The 20,449-nt window shown below is 38.6% G+C and overlaps 1 protein-coding gene across 3 annotated transcripts in view; it reads left to right on the top strand.

Moving 5' to 3' along the window:
* Positions 1 to 20,449, top strand: part of FGF14 (fibroblast growth factor 14) — a 385,249-nt gene that overhangs the window by 247,375 nt on the left and 117,425 nt on the right. Inside the window, exons 1-2 of one of the 3 annotated variants that reach the window (XM_066176418.1) lie at positions 10,308 to 10,486; positions 11,097 to 11,113. The exons of 1 other annotated variant lie outside the window; for it this stretch is intronic. In XM_066176418.1, coding sequence (XP_066032515.1) covers positions 10,308 to 10,486; positions 11,097 to 11,113 — 196 coding nt within the window. Of the gene's footprint in view, positions 1 to 10,307; positions 10,501 to 11,096; positions 11,114 to 20,449 lie in introns of those variants that run through there. One more of the 3 variants, XM_066176417.1, reaches the window with a different exon arrangement.

Genomic DNA, 20,449 nt, shown 5'->3' with positions numbered 1-20,449 from the left:
GGCTTACATTTTGCTAATAAATGTGTCCCAGGGGATTGAATTTGAAGAGAAACCTTGTCCTCCAGTAGCGAGTTCAGTTTTAAGGTGGATGGCTTGGGAAAAGGGGGATTTGGGAGGGGACCGTGTTCTGCTTACCGCTGTCCAAGGCTGAGCAGGTTGAAGGGCGGATGTGACTGGAAGAAAATTTCAGCAGTCTCTGAGTCTAGTCCAAATATTCAGTGTTGCTCTTCATGTACTGACTGATGGCCTCTAAGTCACTTTTATACACAAAATAAAAGACTGAAAAAGTCATTGACCAAGTGGATACTCCAGGTTCTCAGAGATTGGAATGCAGCCTGCTAGAAGATAAATCTCACACCAATATGTCTGAAGTTCCCAGCTTTCTGGGAGGCAATTTCACAGTAGACTTGGGAAGATCTCAAATGATCCTACCACTGAAAACAACTGATTTTCCATATGACAAAAAGCGTCGTTCGGATGGATATTGTGGGTGTCCTGTGTACACATGGCAGCAGACTGCTGGGGCCTGTTTATGAAGTTTCAGCTGCATTAGGCAAAAAATAGGCTAATTATGCTACTAAGATACTCTACATTCTTACATGAGGAAACTGCATTTATTTAAGTGTTAGGCTGATAGGCATTTTAGGAGGAGCCTAATGAATCATTTGAATACTGACATAAGTAGGTGATTGCTGTAACTTTTGTAATAGTGCCTAAGATATGTGATTAAACCTGTGCATGGCTTTTTTTTTTAAATGCTTAGACTTACTTTCTATTTTTAAGAGGAATGGAAACTGTCTTCCAGATAGCTAGGCTGATTTCTAGTAAACCTTCTGCAACTCTTTGTGTTGGTCCTATAGCTATCTAATTTTTCATCCTAACCAAAATCCTAGTCTTCTACTTAATGTCAAAGTCCCTGTAAAAATAACAGTGTGTAAAATATATCCTTTGCAGATCTTGAACAATTGTATTATTCAACAAATGGTACAAGATACTGAAGTAAATATTCTCCTTAGAATTTTTTTGCTTGCTTATCTCATTATTTGCAGAAATTTTATAGAAAAATGCAAAGTACAGTTTCATTCTCATAATCATTCTATGAAAAATACAAAGAAAGAATTATTTTTATCTCAGAACATCTTCTACAACTTGAAATTATTATGGTTAAGATAAAAACCAACTCCATGTTTTTAAGTCTATATTTATTTGCCCTAAAATTACTTAATTTTTTAAATTTTTTTTTTTTTTTTTTAAATGAAAGGGGCAGTGTGCTATTACACATGTTGAAAATTATTCCTACCACACAATGTTTACTCAGCTTGTTTCTGGTACAAATAACCCCACTTTTTTTCTTTATTACTTGCAGTTCAAGGAATAAAGAAAAACATACCAGTATGTGTTGCAAGATATTCCTCAGCCAATATATCAGTGAATAACTAGACAAACAGTGTCCACTGCTGGCAAATCAGATAATTGCACTGCACATCAGAGAGATATGATGTTGAAAGGTTTTGATGATTCAAGTCTTAACTGTCAGATATTTTCTCTTGACTTTGTAAGACTGGGCTGTAAAATCACTATATTAGAAGTATTTATGCTATTACCACTAATAATAAATGCTATAGTATTTGAATTATTAGCCAGGAATATAACCACAGGAACATGAGCAGGTACTGCAATTTTTTTCAGGATTTAAAAATCATTCTATTATTCATTAGATTCCATCTATCATGTCTACAGAATAAATAAAAGATAGCAAAAATCTATGAATTTTTTCTTGATGTTCTAGATCATATAAGTAACAAGATGGGCAAGCAGAAGTTCTTAAATTCCTTTTTTTCTCTTTAGGTCAAAGTATTCATTACTGATTTTGTTAGGTTTTTTTAAAGACAAAGAAGTATAGAAGAAATCAATGTTTCTGTTTTGGAAGAAGTAAAATGGAAATGCTAATACAGCAAGTTGCTGATACAGCAAGTTTCAACTACTGTTGATGAAGCTAGAGCTGAATTAAACTGATTATCAAAGAGAGAAGAGAAGGCTGATATCTGAAAAATTTCCTCCTGGCATTAATTTTTTGTAATAGATAATATTCATTTGCATCTTTTGCTTATCAATAGTGTGTTAATGCAAAGAAAAACTTTCTATCAAAGAAAATAATATAGAGTGAAAGAAACATTGAGGGGGAGAAAGGAAAAATCTGTTCCTATGCTAAAATAAACAAATATTAGCTTGTCAGACACTTCTGAAAATCTAGATTAACTAAAAAGAAGTTAGCCATACTTGTTTTTCAGAGATTTATGGCTGTCATTAATTTATTGCATTCAGTAAAAGTATTAGAAAATGCACAGAATTTTCTGGTTTTTTGGAAAGGGGAACAGAATATGGGACTTTTTCCAGAGAATATTGATTGTGTTTGAACCCCAAAGGAAGGAACATGTCTATGTGATTAGATCTGAGAGGGAATCAAGGCTTACCCTTTGGATGAATGTGGCATTAGCCAGAATAGTTCTATATCTAGGTTTTCTCCCTTCAGTACCCAGAGAAATGCTGTATGACCTTCCCTCTTGAACAAGAAAAGAACGGGATGCTAGTTTTTTGGTTTTTTTTTTTTTTTTTCCTAGTAAATGTCTTGAAAATAGTATCAAAGGGATTGCAATGCAAAAGTTATTAAAAAAATAAATGGTAGAATTGCAAACAAAGATAACCATCTGAAAGTTATTTTGTGAAATTATTAACACTGTCAATTTTAGGTCACATAGCAGAAAATAAGACCATTTTTCCCCTATATTATTTGGCAGGGAATATTTTTCAAGCTTTCTTCCAAGAAACAAAGTAGTGTTGTGGATGTGTTTGTGTGTGCATGTGTGCAGTCAAGCGCATGGGTAGACATGCTCCATTTATTCCTGTCACTGGTAAAAAACACTTTTTATACTTAACAGATTATTAGATGTATCTTCAGGGGAATCATCCTTCTTCTTCTCAAGATAGCAGTTTATGTACATCTCTGCTCATACTATCTTTTCTGTTCAGTGTTCTATTTTAATGGGTGTAAAGTGCTTATTGTCTTGGACCTCCGTGAGATGGTCAAAATCCAACATCTTCCTTGTTCTAAGGGTTCAGAAATATTGCACATTTTTTTCTCATATTGACATGTGTTTTCATATTCATTCCAAGGGAAGCAAGAAATCCACTTGTAAGTATGTTCTAGGTGCAGGAAATCCTCATTGGAGAGTACAATGAAACAGGTATAGCAGCTTAAATGCTCTGCCAGCTGTACTGTCTCCAGAGCAAATTCACTGTAGAGACTGAATTTCTTAGGAACAGTGTTTCCTTTGTTTCTGTAGAACAAAATTAAGCAGACTCATCTTACAGGGACTTTCAGTTACTCAAGAGAATAACAGCAAAGTCTGTTGCATATTTCAGAAGTCAGGCAAAGCAGACAAGTCCTGCTGTGGCCAGATAAGTAAATGCAACAGATGTTTGGCTTAAGCTGTGCATATTAATGAAGAAGCTCTCCATGCTGTTTTTAGGCCTCTAAATCTTAAAATGCTCCCTGCAGCTGTGTGGACTAAAGATGGGGGGGGGGGGGGGGGTGTTTGTGTTTTTCTTTCTGGCTTTTCTGGCTTGTGTCACCAAAACCTTCTTTGAAGCAGTCTTGTGGCAGATCTGCTATTAGCTTCAGTAGGAACAAAATTAATGGTAATGTGTATCTGTTATTAGTTATTATGAATCCCTCTTTTTAAATTTTTATTTATTTCATTTTTAAAGGTAAAATCTTATATATGTCACTGCAGAAACCACAATGTATTTAAATTTTAATTACTTTTTTGGATTTTACACTGAAAGTGATCTTGATTCTTTTTTTAATTTTACTTCTTCCTTCACTGTTGTTGTTAACTGTTTAAAAGAGACTTACTGGCTTTAGGTTTTGGCCCTGAGAGAGCTATTTGGGAATTCTCATATGATCTGTGTGTTGTTCAGACACTCCTGTCAACACAGCTGGTTTCTTTTGTTCACCTGGTCTCAAAAGAAGTGGCATCAGACGTAGAGGATAGATAGAGTGAAAAACAGGAAGAGTCATAAAAGATGTCACAGGAGCTTTGCTAAAAGTTAGCAGCTGTAATCATGCATTTTATCTGGCTGAATGATCAATTGTTAAAAATAGTGTTAAGAATCTTCATCCACCTTTTTCGCCTGTTGAAGGATGAAGACTTAGCCTTGGAATAAAAAATGAAACTCTGAATTAAAGCAGGTATTTTTCTTGACACAGGACTATTCATGAAACTCATTACTGTGGGATGATCAGTGAAATTTACCATTAGAAAGGGAAGGGGGACAGCAAAGTCAAAAAAAGTAAAAGCAAACCCAAGCAGTCTAAGAATTATATAATATCAAAAGAGTAAACCAATATCTAATGTAGAGGTAGTCAGTCCTTTGAGATACAGATGTATCTCAAGAAATATGTGAAAGAAATGAATTAAATATGTGAAGGAAGTGAATAGTCAATGCAGAAGAAATACTGCACCTGAGCTGCTACAGGCAGCATCATAGGTGTTATGTATTTGAATAGTTTTATGTATTTGAATAGGACGTTTTGATAACCTGCCTAACCAGTCATCTAATGCTGGACTTCCTTGCTTGGTGCATTAATTTATTCTCGTAAATACAGGAATTATGTTTTAATTCCTTTCTTATGGGTTGGATACATAAGGTCAAATAAGTCCAAAGCCTGTGAAGAAATTAGCTAAAATATGTGCAGTCCTTTGAACAACATATTGGAAGCTTACTTTTGAACGGATTCACCTGACCTATTTAAGCAAGTGACTCCACAGGACCTCCTATGTATTTAGTAAATTTTAATAGGCATGATTTTGGCTCCTTGAGCACATTGTGAATGCTGAGACTGAAAGCTGAGTGCTTTTGCCATGAAGTGTGGAAGGACAGAAATCCAAATTCTGTGAAGCATATTATCATGTTGAACAAATTTTGTTCCTAATGTTCTTCAAAGTCTAATCAATGAGCATCAAGGGTTCAGGGTGTTAAAGATTTTAAATTTCAGTGCTTCATAATACATTTCTTTTTGAGGAATTAACAATAACATATAAGGAGAATTAAATATCCAGATTAATAGACAAGAACACATAAAACTGACTTCATTGAAACTGTTTAAAGCTCATTGCACAAACACAACATACTAGTCTTTTTACAAATGTGGAATGCATATAAACTATCGGAAAAGGGAGCTCTTATCTATATTTTAGTATGTTCATACTGGTCTGCTCATGAAAAATGTGGTCTTTTAAATTGTCAAACATTTTTCTAGCTTATTCAGTTTTGTTCAATTAAACACTCACCAACCTATATAATAAGCCATAGATTGTATGTTTCACCTTGTTCAAGTCATTATTTCTCATGCTCCATCTTTATCCCCCAAGAAAAATAAATCAAAAATTGAATGTTACTGTTGCTTACCGACACCCATCCTCCCCATACGTGCACTCTGTGTGCCTTGGGAAGATATCAGTTTGCAGTTACATTAATAATCTTATTTGTAGGACTGCATCACATTTATTTATGGTATTTGGGGGAGTGAAGGTGTCTTAGTATGTACATTTGATGTAGACATTTTAATTATGGTCCACCAAAACTACCAGCAACTTTCAATATTTTTTTAATCAGAAGCAGCAAATCAGAATCACAACTTCAGCTGGAAACAGTACTTTGGCAATCAGACTGCAGTCTGATCAGAAGCACCTCATGGCTGATTAAAAAAATCCAGCACAATTTAGAAACAAGTAATTTTTCCACTCCTGAAATATCTCTTCTTGAAATAATAAATTTTCCCTGTGGTCTAGATGTACTTTTATGCCATTATACCTTTTAATTTTTAGGTCTAAGTTGGTACTTTTACCCCTAGACCATCCTTTCTATTTTGACTGGTATAGGATGGGGCTAATACCTTTATTACTATAGAACACAAGATCTTCCAGAGGGAAAAAAACCCAAATATTTTCAAAGACACAAAACAATCTTCAACTCTGCAGAGTCTGAAAGAGCATCTAAAGTCACTATACTTTATTAATGACTTCTAGAATGTAAGCTGACTTTAGCTCATCATCTTCTAGTGTATTTAATTGGACAAGTGAGCTTTGTGTGCCCTGCTCTTTGCAAGCAAGTGCAATAAAAACTTCACCACAGCTCATGAAACTTAAACATATCTAGTAGTAATGTAATAGTCTGATATTTCACACTTGCAGAATAAATATGCTTGATATATTTTGGCATATATGAAAATTTATGTCAAAGATCTTTGGCCTTTATTTAATTTATTTTGGTTCAGTTTTGATATCAATAATGGTTTTTGGGAGGAGAAAATATGTGTGGAGTGTGTGCACATGCCTACATACCTGTAGAAAGATATTTTTGTTTATATTGAAATGGTTTATGAAAGGAAGATCTCTGTACAGTTTCCGTGACTGCATTGAACAAATATTACGCTGTAGCTTGTAATATTATCCAAGTTATTGCAAAATATATAATAAGTTAAAAAAAAAAAAAAGGAAAAGGAAAAGACCCACAGCCCATAATGTGTAAAGATGACATTTTAAGTTCTATAAATTTCATAGTTTATGGATCTAGGTTAGGATAGACTATGAAGCATTGAATAGCATTTTTCCTAGTGAAATTCCTTATAAAAGCATTTTATTTATCTCTAGTTCTTGCACATACACAAATACCAACGGTGTATATTTTAATACTGAACTTTGAGGCCTGAAAAGGTCACATTGAAATTTACATGTTAAATTAGCTGAATGGAACATTGTTTGTTCCCAGGAACAAGAAAAAAAAATGGGATTAATAATGTTTCATACCCTAACATATAATAAAGCAAGTATTTTATACACATTTTATATACATTGAATTTTTACTCTAAAATTCATCCAAGAAATAAATTTTATAGATTCTATAAAATTTTTTTTAGAAAATTCCTGAAATACATAATTAATTACCAGTTAGAAATGAACAGATGGGAGAATAGAAAACACTGAAAATCTTTTCTCCCCCTCTTTGGCTTTTAATCATTTGTTTTCATATCCAGAGTTTTGTTAATCAGAAATAAAACTCTGTTTTAATGTAGCAAATGTCATAACTAAGATACATCCATTTGTCCTAAATGCATATCCTTATGCCGTTCCTAGTCTTTAAGGTAACTGCTATGTTCATACTTGTACAATCCATCTGTTAGCAGAACCTTCGCTTTGACTAGAATTGCACAACATTTTATCACAGGTTAGGACACCAGATGGCTCTCTTGAGTTTTCTTTGTAAAACCCCAAGCTGTAAACAACCGCTCTGCATTTCTGAGATGTGAGTACAAAGCTATTTTTTCTTTTTTATGATCTCTGGAGTAGAAAACACATTTTCTCTTTGTCTATAGGCATACCACCCATTTTCACCCTCTCTCTTGCTTTTCTTTGCCATCACCCTGAGCATCATGTTGTTGAGAAATGTCAGTGTGTTTTGGCAAAGGCCCACTATCTGAAGGAAGATATAGAAAGGAACAATAGTAGTAGATAGCATATAATGCATAGCATAGTCGGGTACTATAAAGAGGAACTCGAGACCCACACCTTTTTGTAGAGAGTTTCTCATGCAAATGTTAGGGTTATATGTATGTATCATGCCTCTGCATTCCTGAGAAAATGAGAGAGAGTGGGTGGCTGGCCTCTATTCCACTCTACTCCCTCTCATTCATTCCTTTGTTTGGAGCCAGCAGCCAAGTCGAGTTGACTTTGGGCTGTGTCCCTGTCCCCCGCGGTGGCGACGGGGTGTCTCGGTGCCATGTGCGGCCGGGCGCTGCTCCGCTGTCCGTGGTGCTGCAGGCAGGAGCAGACCGGGACGGGACCGGTCCCTGGCAGGGGCAGGCCCACCGGGGCGGCTCTGAGGAGCGCTTCCCTCTTGAGGGGTCTTAAGAAAGGCCACTCCTTGTCTTGTCCACTTTTGAGAAGGAAGGAAAAAGCAAGTAGTATGCAAAAATACTACACTGAATTTTAATTTTTTTTTAATAACCACCTCCCTAATTGCATTAGTTAAGGCAATTGTAACCGTTGTAAGGAAATTGCTGCTCTGTAAAAATTGCCAGATAGAAAATCCAATGAGTCTTAGCTGAATCTCTTTAGAGACACTTTTAAATAGAATTAAAATGTATTATCCAGATCCGATTGTGCATGTTCTGTTCCTAGTTGGTCTAGTATTAATACAAAATCCCTGTATACTGGAGTTCCCACCATACACTTTTGCCCTCTGTATAAAAATAGCACTTTGTAGATTAAAGGATTTAGGGGGGAAATGGTCAATATCGAAGAAGCTGAAGCCTCTGCTGAAACAAGAACCTGTTCTTACATACTAGGTTCTGTATTGCAAAGCAGTGAATTTTTCTGGATGGACATTTACACTTCCAAGCCTGTTTAAAAAAACAAACAAACAAAAAACCAACCAACCAACCAAACAAACCAAAAAAGCAAAACAAAAAAAAATCCACAAGACCATCTAATAAGAAATTAGAGTAGTGTGAAAACAGTATAAAAATAGGCATGACATGCTAATTGCCTGTGCGAGCATCTGCCTTTCTTTATAGGCTAACTTCATATTTTTCTGTGTAGCTGCTTGTTTCCTTCCTCTGCTTTCCTCTGGCTAGCTACAACTTCAGGAAGTTTAACCATTAGGCTTGCAGAAAGTAAATCCGAAAAACTTTGGGCCATTATTTGAAAAGGGAGACGAGCCAGGAGGAAAAGATGGAAGGAAAGAAGTGGGATGTCTTATGGTTTTTACTATTTGCAGTGTCTTGTGAACTTCTCAGGGCAGATACTTCTTAGGCATTCTGTGTCTAGTGAGCTTGGCTGGTGCTTCCTTAAGTGCTCCAAGACATAGCCTATAATTTTACACGGTGCTGGTGATCAGTAAATCCACCTGCTGTGGCTGCTTGTGGGTGCCCCATCCCTTTGGTATTTGGGTTGAAGGTCCCCTCCGCCCCGTAGGTGTGCTTCTTCCTCACGGCTCCAAAACCTTCCCATGCGGCAGAGCCCTGTCTCCCTCCAGACTTCACCTCCTGCTCGGTGCGTTCCTGGACCGCGGTCCGAGGAGGGGCGGGCGGGCGCTCCTGCCCAGCCGCGGGCGGGCTGGCCGGCGGAGGGGCTGCCCGGGGCAGGGTGTCCCTGGCGGAACGCGGTGTCGCCTCGCCCGCCTGCCCTGTCCCCCCGGCTTCCCGGCCTGGGGACGGGGACAGGGGCCGGTGTCACCGCTGGGGGCGGCGGGGGCAGCCGGCAGGGAGCCGCTGCCGGGGAGCTGGAGAGAGGGTGCGTGCGAGGGATCCTCGGTGTGCCAGGGCGGGAGAAAGAGGACGGGGAGGCCCATACGCCCCTCCGGCAGCGCGCAGGGCCCTTCTTCCCCCGGGAAGGGAGCCCCGCACGAAGCCACCCGGAAACCCTAACGGGGGGCAGAGGCAGCTGGCGGCGGATCCACCGGGAACCTCCCGGTTCCCACCAGAAAACCACATCAGCATCACCCCGTCCCTCCGCCTCTCTCCCCCTGTGCTGTTTTCTTCTGCCTTTTCCCATTCCCCCTCCTCCACTGCTTGCACCCTCGCCGCCCCTCGCCTTGGGGAGGACAAAAAAAGCTCCAGCGGTGCGTGCCTCTGTGTGTGTGTGTGCGTGTGTGTGTGTGCGTGTGTAGGGGAGGCTGGAGCGGGGTGGGACCGAGGAGCTGTGATTACAGCTCTCCCCGGAGCAGAAGATTGCTCTCTCCAGATGCTGATTTCTGAAGCACTTGGCAATCATCAGGCGGGAGCCGGGAAGAGGCGGCGGTAGCCGCCCCGGCCGTGGCGATGGCAGCGACGGGCGAGCGGGCGGCGGCGGCTCGGGGCTGAGGGGCAGCCCCCGGGAGGCGAGGCTGCCTGGCGGACCCGACCCGACCGACCCGACCCGACCGGAGCCGAGCGGGCACGGCTCTGCCCCGAGTCCCGCTCGCTCCGCTCCGCTCCGCGCCGATCCGCCAGCCCGCCCGCAGCCCCCGCCCGAGCAGGTGCCCCTGCGCCGGGACACGGCGGGGGGACGGCGGGGCACCCATGCGGTGACCCTCGGCGGCGGCAGCTCCCGCCGGCCGCAGGGTGCGGGTGCCCCTCCGCAGCCGCGCCTGGGGCCGGAGGAGGCTCCCGCTCGCCCGCGCCCCCGGGGATGGGTTCCCGCCGGGGCTGAGCGCCTCGCCGCCTCCCTCCTCCCTGCCCGGCGTGGGCGAGCCGGCGAGCAGCTATGGCAGCGGCCATCGCCAGCGGCTTGATCCGCCAGAAGCGGCAGGCGAGGGAGCAGCACTGGGACCGGCCCTCGGCCAGCAGGAGGCGGAACAGCCCCAACAAGAACCGCGGGCTCTGCAATGGCAACCTGGTGGACATCTTCTCCAAGGTCCGCATCTTCGGGCTCAAGAAGCGGCGGTTGCGGCGCCAAGGTGCGTCCCTGTGGCCGGGCCCGCCCGCGGGCTCTCGGGGGGCGGGCGGGAGGGGGCAACCTGTGGCCAGAAACTTCCCGGGCCGGGCGCCGCCCCGGGTCCTGCCAGCCGGCGGCTCCCGGCTCTCCGGCGGCGGGCGAAGGGCTCCGCGGGCTGAGGAGAGCGGCAGCCTGCGGACCTTCGGTCGGGGCCCCCGGGGCCAGCCCGGCTGTCTGGCCGGGGTCAGGGCAGGAAGCCCCTGGGGGTGCCCTGCTCGCCGCCCCGCGCCTTCCCGTCTCGCTTGTGTTCCTCTCTGAAGGACAAAGAGCGCACTGTGCTTTGGGTGTCCGGGGGCCGTCGGTCGCCAGCCCTTTCCCTGAGCCACCAAAATGGTTTTGGCAGGTGCAGCCCGGCTGTAGTGAAGGGGTCCCGCTTCCTACTGCTCGGTGATTTCCCAGTCAGCACAGTGAGAAGTGAGGCAGATGTGGGAGAGCTCGGCATCCCTGTGGGTGCCCAGGTGCAGGTCCACCTGCCTGTTGCCCTTTCCCAGCCAGGGCCTTGCCTTGCAGACCAGCAGGTTTTGCAGGCAGTTCTTCTTCAGGGTAAATGAGCAGGAGTCAACGGAGAAAACCTGGTGCCTTGGTGATTGCATTCTATTCAGTACTTAGTTTTAGAACCCAAGAAATAAAAGGAGTAAAATGGTGCTGCAGTGACTTCTCTAATTTTTGTTTTTAATTTTGTGGTATGCAACAGCATTCAGAAATGGTAATGACTTACTCTGTGTCCTTAGGAAACAAGTAGTTTTATAACAAAAGGGTTACATTGTGAAAAGTGAAAATGTTAAATATCACTTGAAACATGGCTAATACCTTCCAGTCAATTATAAAATACCCTCTGTTACATTATACGGAATGCCACCATGTGTTGTGGTTTGGTATGTATACTACAGCTCCTCTTTAGGTTGGGTTGGAAGATCATTTTAAGCATAATCAGGGAACTGTCCTGATGCTTCCTCCTTCTTTTCCATGGTTCACATTTGAAAAAGCATAAATCAACAAAATGCACACAATTTTATTTTTGCATGGCTTCCTTGCAGTAAAATTATTTATTGTAACTCCTAATGCAAGCCAAATCTTGCCGTTTTTAGATAGGACAGAGATACACTGAAGATGAACAGGAAAATGCCAGCAAAATTTATGGGTTTTTGTTGTTGTTGTTGTTGTTGTTGTTTTTAGCAGTCTCTATGTGCTTTAAAAGAATAGAGTATCTGGTTCATGATGGTGGATTTTTTCGTAAGTGATACTCTTTAGGAAAACAAGTTTAGGGAGATTTGCTAACTGAGCAATGGTGCTTGACCACCTGTGCAGTCTTGTTTGGGGGGAAAACTCTGTATTTGACAATATTACCATCTGAGGAAGACTTGTCTGCCTTGCAGCACTGAGATGCCAAACATTTTTTTAGGTGAGAAAGGGCTTTAGAGAGACCTTTGAATTCATCCTTTTTCATTCATTCATTTTTCATAAGGCACTTTGTCACATTCTTGAATAAGAGATCTGAATTAGAACATAACTCTGCTGTTAACCAGTGCCACTGACACAGACCATATCAGCAAGAATAATCAGAACAAGGGTTATTCACCAGTAAAATCTGCAGTATCAGACCCCTGAGTTTATTTTCCTTCACGATGAGACATGGTGATATTTATCCATTGGTTTACATTAAGGTCTCAGAATTTCTGCTCATCTGTAAGAATTCCTGCTGAAAAAATACTCTCATAGCTTTCACCATCGATGTTCCTGATGCACAAAGTGATACATGAAATACCTGTGGATTCAAAGTTGCATTCTATTTAAGAGAGAATCTGAAGAAACAATCAAGCTGAAGTCATTACTTAAACATCTTATGCAGGATAGTTTTGAGTGAATAATCATTCGTAAAAAAACCCAAACAAACCACATTTTAGAAGGCTGATTGCTTTAAAATGCATTATAAGAGTTACAAAATGAACATTTATCAGAGTGTGGTTTTAGTTTTTCTAAACTGAGTTAAATGACCAGTGAATTCGTCACTGAAATCATACTGTCAAATCCATTAAAATAAGTCTTTGCCAAGCAAAATAGGATGAATTTCAAAACATCTGTTGTCAGAAAGGTGCTATGGGATTTTGACAAATAAACCTTGTGTAAGTGATACAGAGTGTCACAAGAGCATTGTGAAAAATGAGCTAATCTAGATGTGACAAACCATCTGTAGCATTCTCATACAATTCAATGGAGGAGTAGAATTATATGTAAATTTTTTTATGTAGAGCAGTAAAAGAAAAACTCTTTTTCTTGGAATAAAGAAGTGTTTTGCTTTGCGCTTACATGTGAAAAATAACTGTCTTCCCATCTTTGAAACAGTCAGGCAGCAAAAACTAGTGATGATGCCTTTTTAATAAAAAGCCCACATTTAACCTTGTACATATATGCATATGAATTAGGTAAATAGATATACACAATATATGCACACATACCAATGTGTCGGCAAACTTTAAAAATTATTCCTGATTTTTAAATTCTTTTAAAATGCCTGTTAGTACTGTTCTTTTTTAGTGGGATTTATGTTAGAAAAAAATGAAGTTATTATGGATGCATAAAGTGCTTCAATCGTATGTACCCTGAGGAATTTTTTTTCTGTCATTGTGAAAAATTCTCTGTTCATGGTCCTTCCTTTAGGGGCATACTAAAATATCAACAGAAGTGTGCTTTGGGAGACTAACATGTAGAAATGGTAGCATTAAAGATACCTCCTCTGAGTGAGGAGCTCAATCAGAATACAGAGCAATATTTGTATTTACTTATATTTTTGCTGTAATGATAGATGCCGTGGTAGTTTTAAACAGCCTTTCTAAGACTTTGATTAATGAATGAAACTGCTAAAGTGATTTCTGTGGGAGACTTGTCTGCTAATCTGAGTGGATGAAACCATTTTCATTTACTGAACATCTTTGGTTCATACTGTTAGTATTATGATATTTCAAATTTATTTAATTTTTATTTTATTCTACCTGTTACCTGAGGAACAAATCACTGTCATTAATTTCTGAATAACCATGAAGCCAAGATCTTGCCTATCTGGTGCCAGACATCAATCAATTTTGAATCATCCTCTCTTGCATTGCAGGTTGTTTAGTTATAATAGTTTAATTTATGTTAATATAATCACAAATGGGAGAATTGACAGATATTTTGTTTTCATGTGAAATAACCTTATCTAACCTGGGGCTACACAATAAAAAGAAGAAAATAAATGTCACTTCACCTCATGCATCTACAAAGCACAGAGATTAAAACACATGCTTTTGTCACTGGTGCAAATTCAAACTTCTTAGCCTGTATTTTCATCTACATATCTAGCTGCTTTGCTAATCTGAAGAATCTTCATTTGGTTAATTAGATCTCTTGGGAGTATTCTACTGAAAAATATTCAACATTTAAATGTATTAAAAACCAAGTGTGATGTTTACTGTTTCTCTGTGCTAATACCACATTAAGACTTTTAAATTTATACATAGAGTGTATGAATTTCGGAATGTCTTGGCCCCTGATTTTGTACATTAATATTTATAAGAAAGAGAAACCTAGGGAACATGTTCAGAAAATGCACTGATTAGATTTTACTGCATCTACAAAGGTAATTTAATTCTCCAAAGAAAGCATTTTTGGAAAATTCATCAGTAGATCAGCTAATGTTTTTTGGCAGATGTGGGAGTGGCCCATAATTTCAGATATAATTCCCAATATACACAGTGCCCTAAGTAGTTTCTAGTTCTCCTACTTGTGGAATGAAGTGGAACTGGAATGGAGACCTGTGCTTGTGAGTGTACATGACTCATTTCCCAAAGCTTAAGAAGTCACATCAACTCCCACCAGTAAGCTCCAGCACTGGATGATCTGCCTTGCTCAAAGTTTCACCAGACCAAAACAGGTGTCTGTGCTTTCCTATGAGATTGTCCTCAGAAATAATTCTTCTTGGCAGTTCACTGAACTCCACTGCTCCTGCATTGTCTGGGTGCAAGGCTGTCTATTTGTCAAGGTGTTGAACTGATGTTGCTTGTTTTTCATTACTTTTCTTCAAATGAAATTGATTAACCCACAGCCCTTTTGGAAGTATAAACACAGTCTTAAAAGTCTATATAAGAAATCATTAATTGTTTTCCTTCATTGTTAACCTGTTCACAGGACTGCAAGATAATCAAAAACTGAAGCTGTGTAAATATGCTATATTTAATGCAAAATATTCTAAGCATGCTTAAAAATATTTTTGAAAACATGACTTTCTAGACTCAGTCTCATGCTTTCTTTCCCATGCATTCAGTTTTTCACATAAACCCTTGCTTGCTAATGGAAGCTTTAAAAAGAAATACAGTAATGGGTGGGATGAAATTTTTATTCAAAACTGGTACTGGTAGCTCTAAATGTGATGAATGAGTTGGCTTTGAGAGCAAATGGGAAAAAATAGCTTGAAAATGGTAACATAATTTTAGGGATTATTGATTTTTACAAATATCTCAAACAGGGGTGATAGAATAGTAGGCATTTAATGTACAGATAGTGCTGTAGCAGGGTCATTTCAGAATATCTTTCATTGCTTTTGAATGTCTTCACTTAGGAATTGGCGATTTAACTCTTCATTAGAAAATGAACTCTTCAAGCTTGAGTGATCTTCTGGATCTCTAAAGTTCCGGCAGTTTCAGTCCACATATAGTCTTGTAAGATAAATCCCTTATTGTGTCTATTAAATGTATTGTAGAACTAAATTATCTGGTTATTATAGGTATTAAAAGAGATTGCAATACAGGTGGTTTCTGATTCCTGGTGATGTACCAATAGAAATGTTATAGGTGAGGTCAGGTTTCTATACTGTATTTAAAGACAAAATCCTGTCTTTAAACAATATATAATCTATTAACAGACGTAAGTTTTTATTGTTTCAGGCTCTGATTTGAATCAAACAAAATCCAGAACTTAAAATTTGTTTTGAATGATGAGTTTTCCAGTCAGAAGCTTACAAATGGAAGTAATTCATTTCAACATTGAGATAACACTCAAAAAGTTTATTGCAGAGCATTTTTCTGCTGAAGTCTTTTGATTTAGGCTCCAAGCATAGTTTTGAAGATTCTCAACTGTGCATCCCCATTTTTCATAATGAGTAAACAGAGGTCCGTCTTGATCACGTGTGAGCTCCTTTCTGCCTTAGGCAAGTATTGGAGTTAGTGACAGACAGGAAGATGAACTCCTGGCATGTACTCTGTGCCATCAGCTTTTTCTGAAACCCTTTGAAGCTGGCACACTTTTGTTCTCAAGGGTTGTTGTTGTTGTTTGTTTATTATCATTATTACTCATATCTCAAATCTTATGCTCTGTCATACACTGAGAGGTGTGAAAATAGAAAGAATATTGCTATTCCATGGTAGAAAAGGATGAGAAAATTAATAAAGCTTTAAATTCCTTTTACTATGTAAAGGAATATTTCTTTATATTCCTTTACTATGAAAGCAACATGCTTTCATTACATTGTAGACAGTAACGTTTCTGTACTTTAGGGGTTTTAGTCTATCATTTCAGTTATATAAATAAGATAACCTGCTGAGGTCCAGTGTAGATATTCCAATTTATTTTTCTATGGGACTGAAAATTAGGGAGCATATGCCTTCCTGGTGTCAAGGAAGAACCTAGCTGCTTTTTATTTAGGAATATATATTTGCATTAAGTTAGAGATGGGAAGGAGTAGAGTCCAGGACTACCAAGATCTGATTCTATGTTATAAACTATAGCTGTTTTCAGCAATAGGTAACATTACCTAAACTTATATTTTGGTAAAGGAATACATAACCAAAAAAAAAAAAAAATTGTAATTCAAAGGAAATCTAGCATAAGACTGGAAAGATTAAATGGTAAAAGCTTTGTATAAAATTTAGATAGATGGATTGTGTTGAAAAAAAAGTTACAGAAACCTTGTTCCTACAAGGTTTTTAAGATTCCTGGTTTTTATGGTTGCCATTTTGTAGTGGTGAGTAGAAGCTAATAAGCATGATATTGAATGTTCAGTCAGATTCTCATAAATCAAGCTAGAGTAAGGTGACTGAAATAGGACTGTGAAGAATATCCTTTTTCTGGGATATAAAGTATAATCCCTAGGATGTATCTAAATTAAACAATTTAATTACATCTGTGATCTTGATTCTAATCCCTTATCCAGGTGCAGAACTTTTGAAAGGCATTGGAGTTACTGTGCTATAAAACTACTGTAAATTGAACCATGACTGGACAGCCGATCGGCAGTAATCAGCACAAATAAATGATTGAATTCAGCATTTAGAAAAACATTAGATCAAGCATTTTGCTTCATGTATGAAGAATTGAGCTTTATGAAACAGAAGCGCGCAACCTGTTCTCTCTGGAGAAGTTAATTTTTAAAATATAGATGTATAAACACCATCATTTACTATCATTTCCATTGCAAAACCCGCCTTTTCTACTTTATTTTGCAAATTCCAAGATGTATCCAAGTTACTAAATGTAGCTACTCTTTCTTTAGTACTGTGGGGCCTGGCTCCAGAAAGGATGTAGTTGAGGTTGTTAGATTGTTTTCAGTGGTTTTTTGGGGAAAACCACAGAAGGGAAGGGAAGGGAAGGGAAGGGAAGGGAAGGGAAGGGAAGGGAAGGGAAGGGAAGGGAAGGGAAGGGAAGGGAAGGGAAGGGAAGGGAAGGGAAGGGAAGGGAAGGGAAGGGAAGGGAAGGGAAGGGAAGGGAAGGGAAGGGAAGGGAAGGGAAGGGAAGGGAAGGGAAGGGAGGAAGGGAGGAAGGGAGGAAGGGAGGAAGGAAGATTACTCTGCATTTTAATGGTTCTTTTTACAGGTGAATATAAGTGGAATTTCATGTCCTAATGAAAAGGGACTTTTTGAGCCTCAAGGCATTTTTATTACTGAATTTCAAAGTCACTCAGCACACAGCAGATATGTCAGGCTTAAGAAAAGGTCAGCAGGTTTCTTTTTGGTAAAGATTCTTGTGGAATTATGAGCCTAGGGGTGGGAGCTCAAACCAGGGTCTCGCTTAATGCAATAATGTGTTATAGGTGTTTCTTGTTTGGTTTTGATAAGCATTTGCACTCCCTGAGTAGTAGAGAGAGACTTCCTTACTTACCATTTAAAACTAGAGCAATGGCTGGGAGGGAGTTTAGTAAATTTACCATGCTTTTATTTTAGTGTTTTCTGTAGTGTGAAAGAGAGTTTTCTGTGAGAGATTCTTCAGATTTCTGTGATCATAAGTACTAACTTTATGGCTTATATATACCTACTTATCTAAAAGCATTGCATATACTTAATTCTTAGATCATGACAATGCTCTTTTTTTAAAGTATGTTCTACAATGAACCAAGTGAAGGTTCATATGATTTCTTTCCAATTTTGCAGCAGATTTTTTCATACAACAGCAGACTTAACTTTTGTGATTAAAATGGTGTGTGTGAAGCTTATTGGTAATTCGTAAAGAACAGTCTGTTAGCTAGAATAGAAAGTAAATAGGTGTTTACATTTGTTTTTGTTTTAATCCTTATTTCTTCTTTGTTTTGTTTTGAGGAATAATCTTGTAACAAATTGGTATGTTCAGAAGTGTGGTGAAGTAAGAACTTTTTCCAGTCACTCCTTCTTGTAACTCTGTAGTTCATAGATTATATATTATTCCAAAATCTTTCAATATTTACAGAGTGGTTAGTTGTTCACACACTTACTGCTTTATGCATTGTGAATATTACAGCTTGGGCAGATGCTCCTCTAATTTTCATCAGTGTAGTTTATATATAACTGAGACTTGGATTCCTCTACCTTAATTAGTGGTTTGTATCTCTTCATGTGAAATTCTGATGAGTTGAAAAATTTGCCACTGTAATCTGTATACCAGCAACTATAAAATAAATGAACTCTTAAACTTCATTGCTCTATTTTCTTCTTTCACTTTTCTTGCTGTGTAATCAGAACAGTTCCTTCTATGTAATCAAAGCAAATACACATAAAATGTGTAATATTTGGTTCCAAACAGCATTTTAAACTGTATTATTAAAGCCAACTAAAATAAGATTCCAGCAACTATTGAATCTCTTTCTATGGCATTAGAAGAAACTTGCATGGTAGGGAGGGCTTTGCAACAGCAAAATTTAGCAAGTCTCCCCTTGTGTCCAGAGCAAGTTTTGTCTTATCAGAGGTCTGGTCAGCTTGTACATGGAAGTACACTTGTGGCATCAGTCCTGAGGACTAGCCATGCTTGCCATCAGGCAGGCAGAGGCATGATTACAAGATGAAGACCTAAATATGGTTGTGTAAGGACACACAATAAATTAATAATGAATTCCTCCCACTAGTAATTCCTTTTCATCATCTTATAAATTATCTGGGATCATGAATGTGCCAAGAAGTAGGAATAATTATAAAATAGCACAGAATACTTTACAATTTTTTTAATAGAAAACTATTCCTGGGGCTGAAAATTTGAAAGCCAACTTTTTTTTGCTTCTATCAAGTGTTATTGAACTTACCTTGTGTATGTTTTAAGGATTTGAAAATTTATATGTTCCTCCTGAGGTACTCATTAGAAAATTATTGATAGTGAGCAATATACATCATCATCATCATCATCATTATCATCATCATCAGTTCTTACTAGGAGGCAAGTATTTTTGTCATCTGAACAGTTTTATTCTTTCTTTGGATCTTGCTTTGTATTTACTTTCTTTTACTCTTTGGATAATCAAGTTTTGTGTTTATCACAAACACTGGAGACTGATGGATGTATTACTTACACATCTTTCACAAAAAAAAAAAAATCAAGACCATATCTTAACCTTCTCATTAACATAGTTTGGGCTTGCTTAAAATAACATTCTGAATTCTGAGAAAAAAAGGTTTTATCTTTTATTTTATTTTTTATTTTTTTGTGCAGAGATTAGTGTATGACTGAACTCTTCAAGGCATTGGATTGGGAAATCCAACTTCATTATTTCTTCCAGTTATATTTAAATTTTCTGACAAAGTAGAAATATCTGTCATTGCAGTTAATGTATCTACAGACTTCTGCTAAATAAATGAGAAACCTGCTTCCATGGAGCATCAGTAATGATTTTTTGAGGCAATATTTAAGGAAAAAGAGATAAAAGTTTTTTAATTTCAGCTCTCAAGTCAGATGTCCCCAAATCTGCAATTTCTGTACAACTAAGAACTTTAGCATTTTAGCACTTCGGTAGATGTAAATTAATTAATTAAATTCTGTTGTCTAAGCTGCTTATGTGTGCTAAACAACTGCAAGGTTGTGATGTTACTACCCTAAAACCAGATCTTTTGATGTAATGCACATGATTTGGGGGATGTTTGCAAACTTAATATGTACTGCTCTGTATAAAAAATATTCTGTTGCAAGTTTTATATAAAATAAGAAAAAAAATGCATGTAAATAAATCAAAATGAGTGGATGGCTCAGATTTATATACACTATGACACTTTGAAAACCCCAGATGCTACTAATAATACCACTGTAGAGATAATTGAATCCAAACCACAAAAAGGAAGAAAACCTAAACATTTCCATTAGCCATTAGTTCTCTATTTTAGAGAGTTTTTTTTTGTTTTGAAAGTGTTTTTCTGTTAACAAGAGACAAACAGACTCATCCAGTGTTCATAAAGTTAAAAGTTACAGAAATCAATGCAGGTTAAGCCTGATTAATCTTCTTGTAATTAAACTAAGGTATGAATAGTCATTTGTATCTCATTGTTGTGATGACAAAGTGATTGGTTCAAGCCAATAGCCATCTCAGGGCCACTTATATTCAGTATAATTCAATCAATTAATTAATAATCATCCTGTTTACCAGTGGTTTAAGTTGCAAACATAATGGTTGAAATTAACTGGCGCTGTAAGCAAACAGTTCTGTTTGAATT

This window comes from Chamaea fasciata, unplaced genomic scaffold (assembly GCF_029207755.1).
Source record: "Chamaea fasciata isolate MVZ Bird 193981 ecotype frontalis unplaced genomic scaffold, bChaFas1.0.hap1 SCAF_2, whole genome shotgun sequence".
Lineage (NCBI taxonomy): Eukaryota > Metazoa > Chordata > Aves > Passeriformes > Sylviidae > Chamaea > Chamaea fasciata.
The sequence above is the reverse complement of the archived record's forward strand: the minus strand, read 5'-3'. Positions and strand labels throughout refer to the sequence as shown.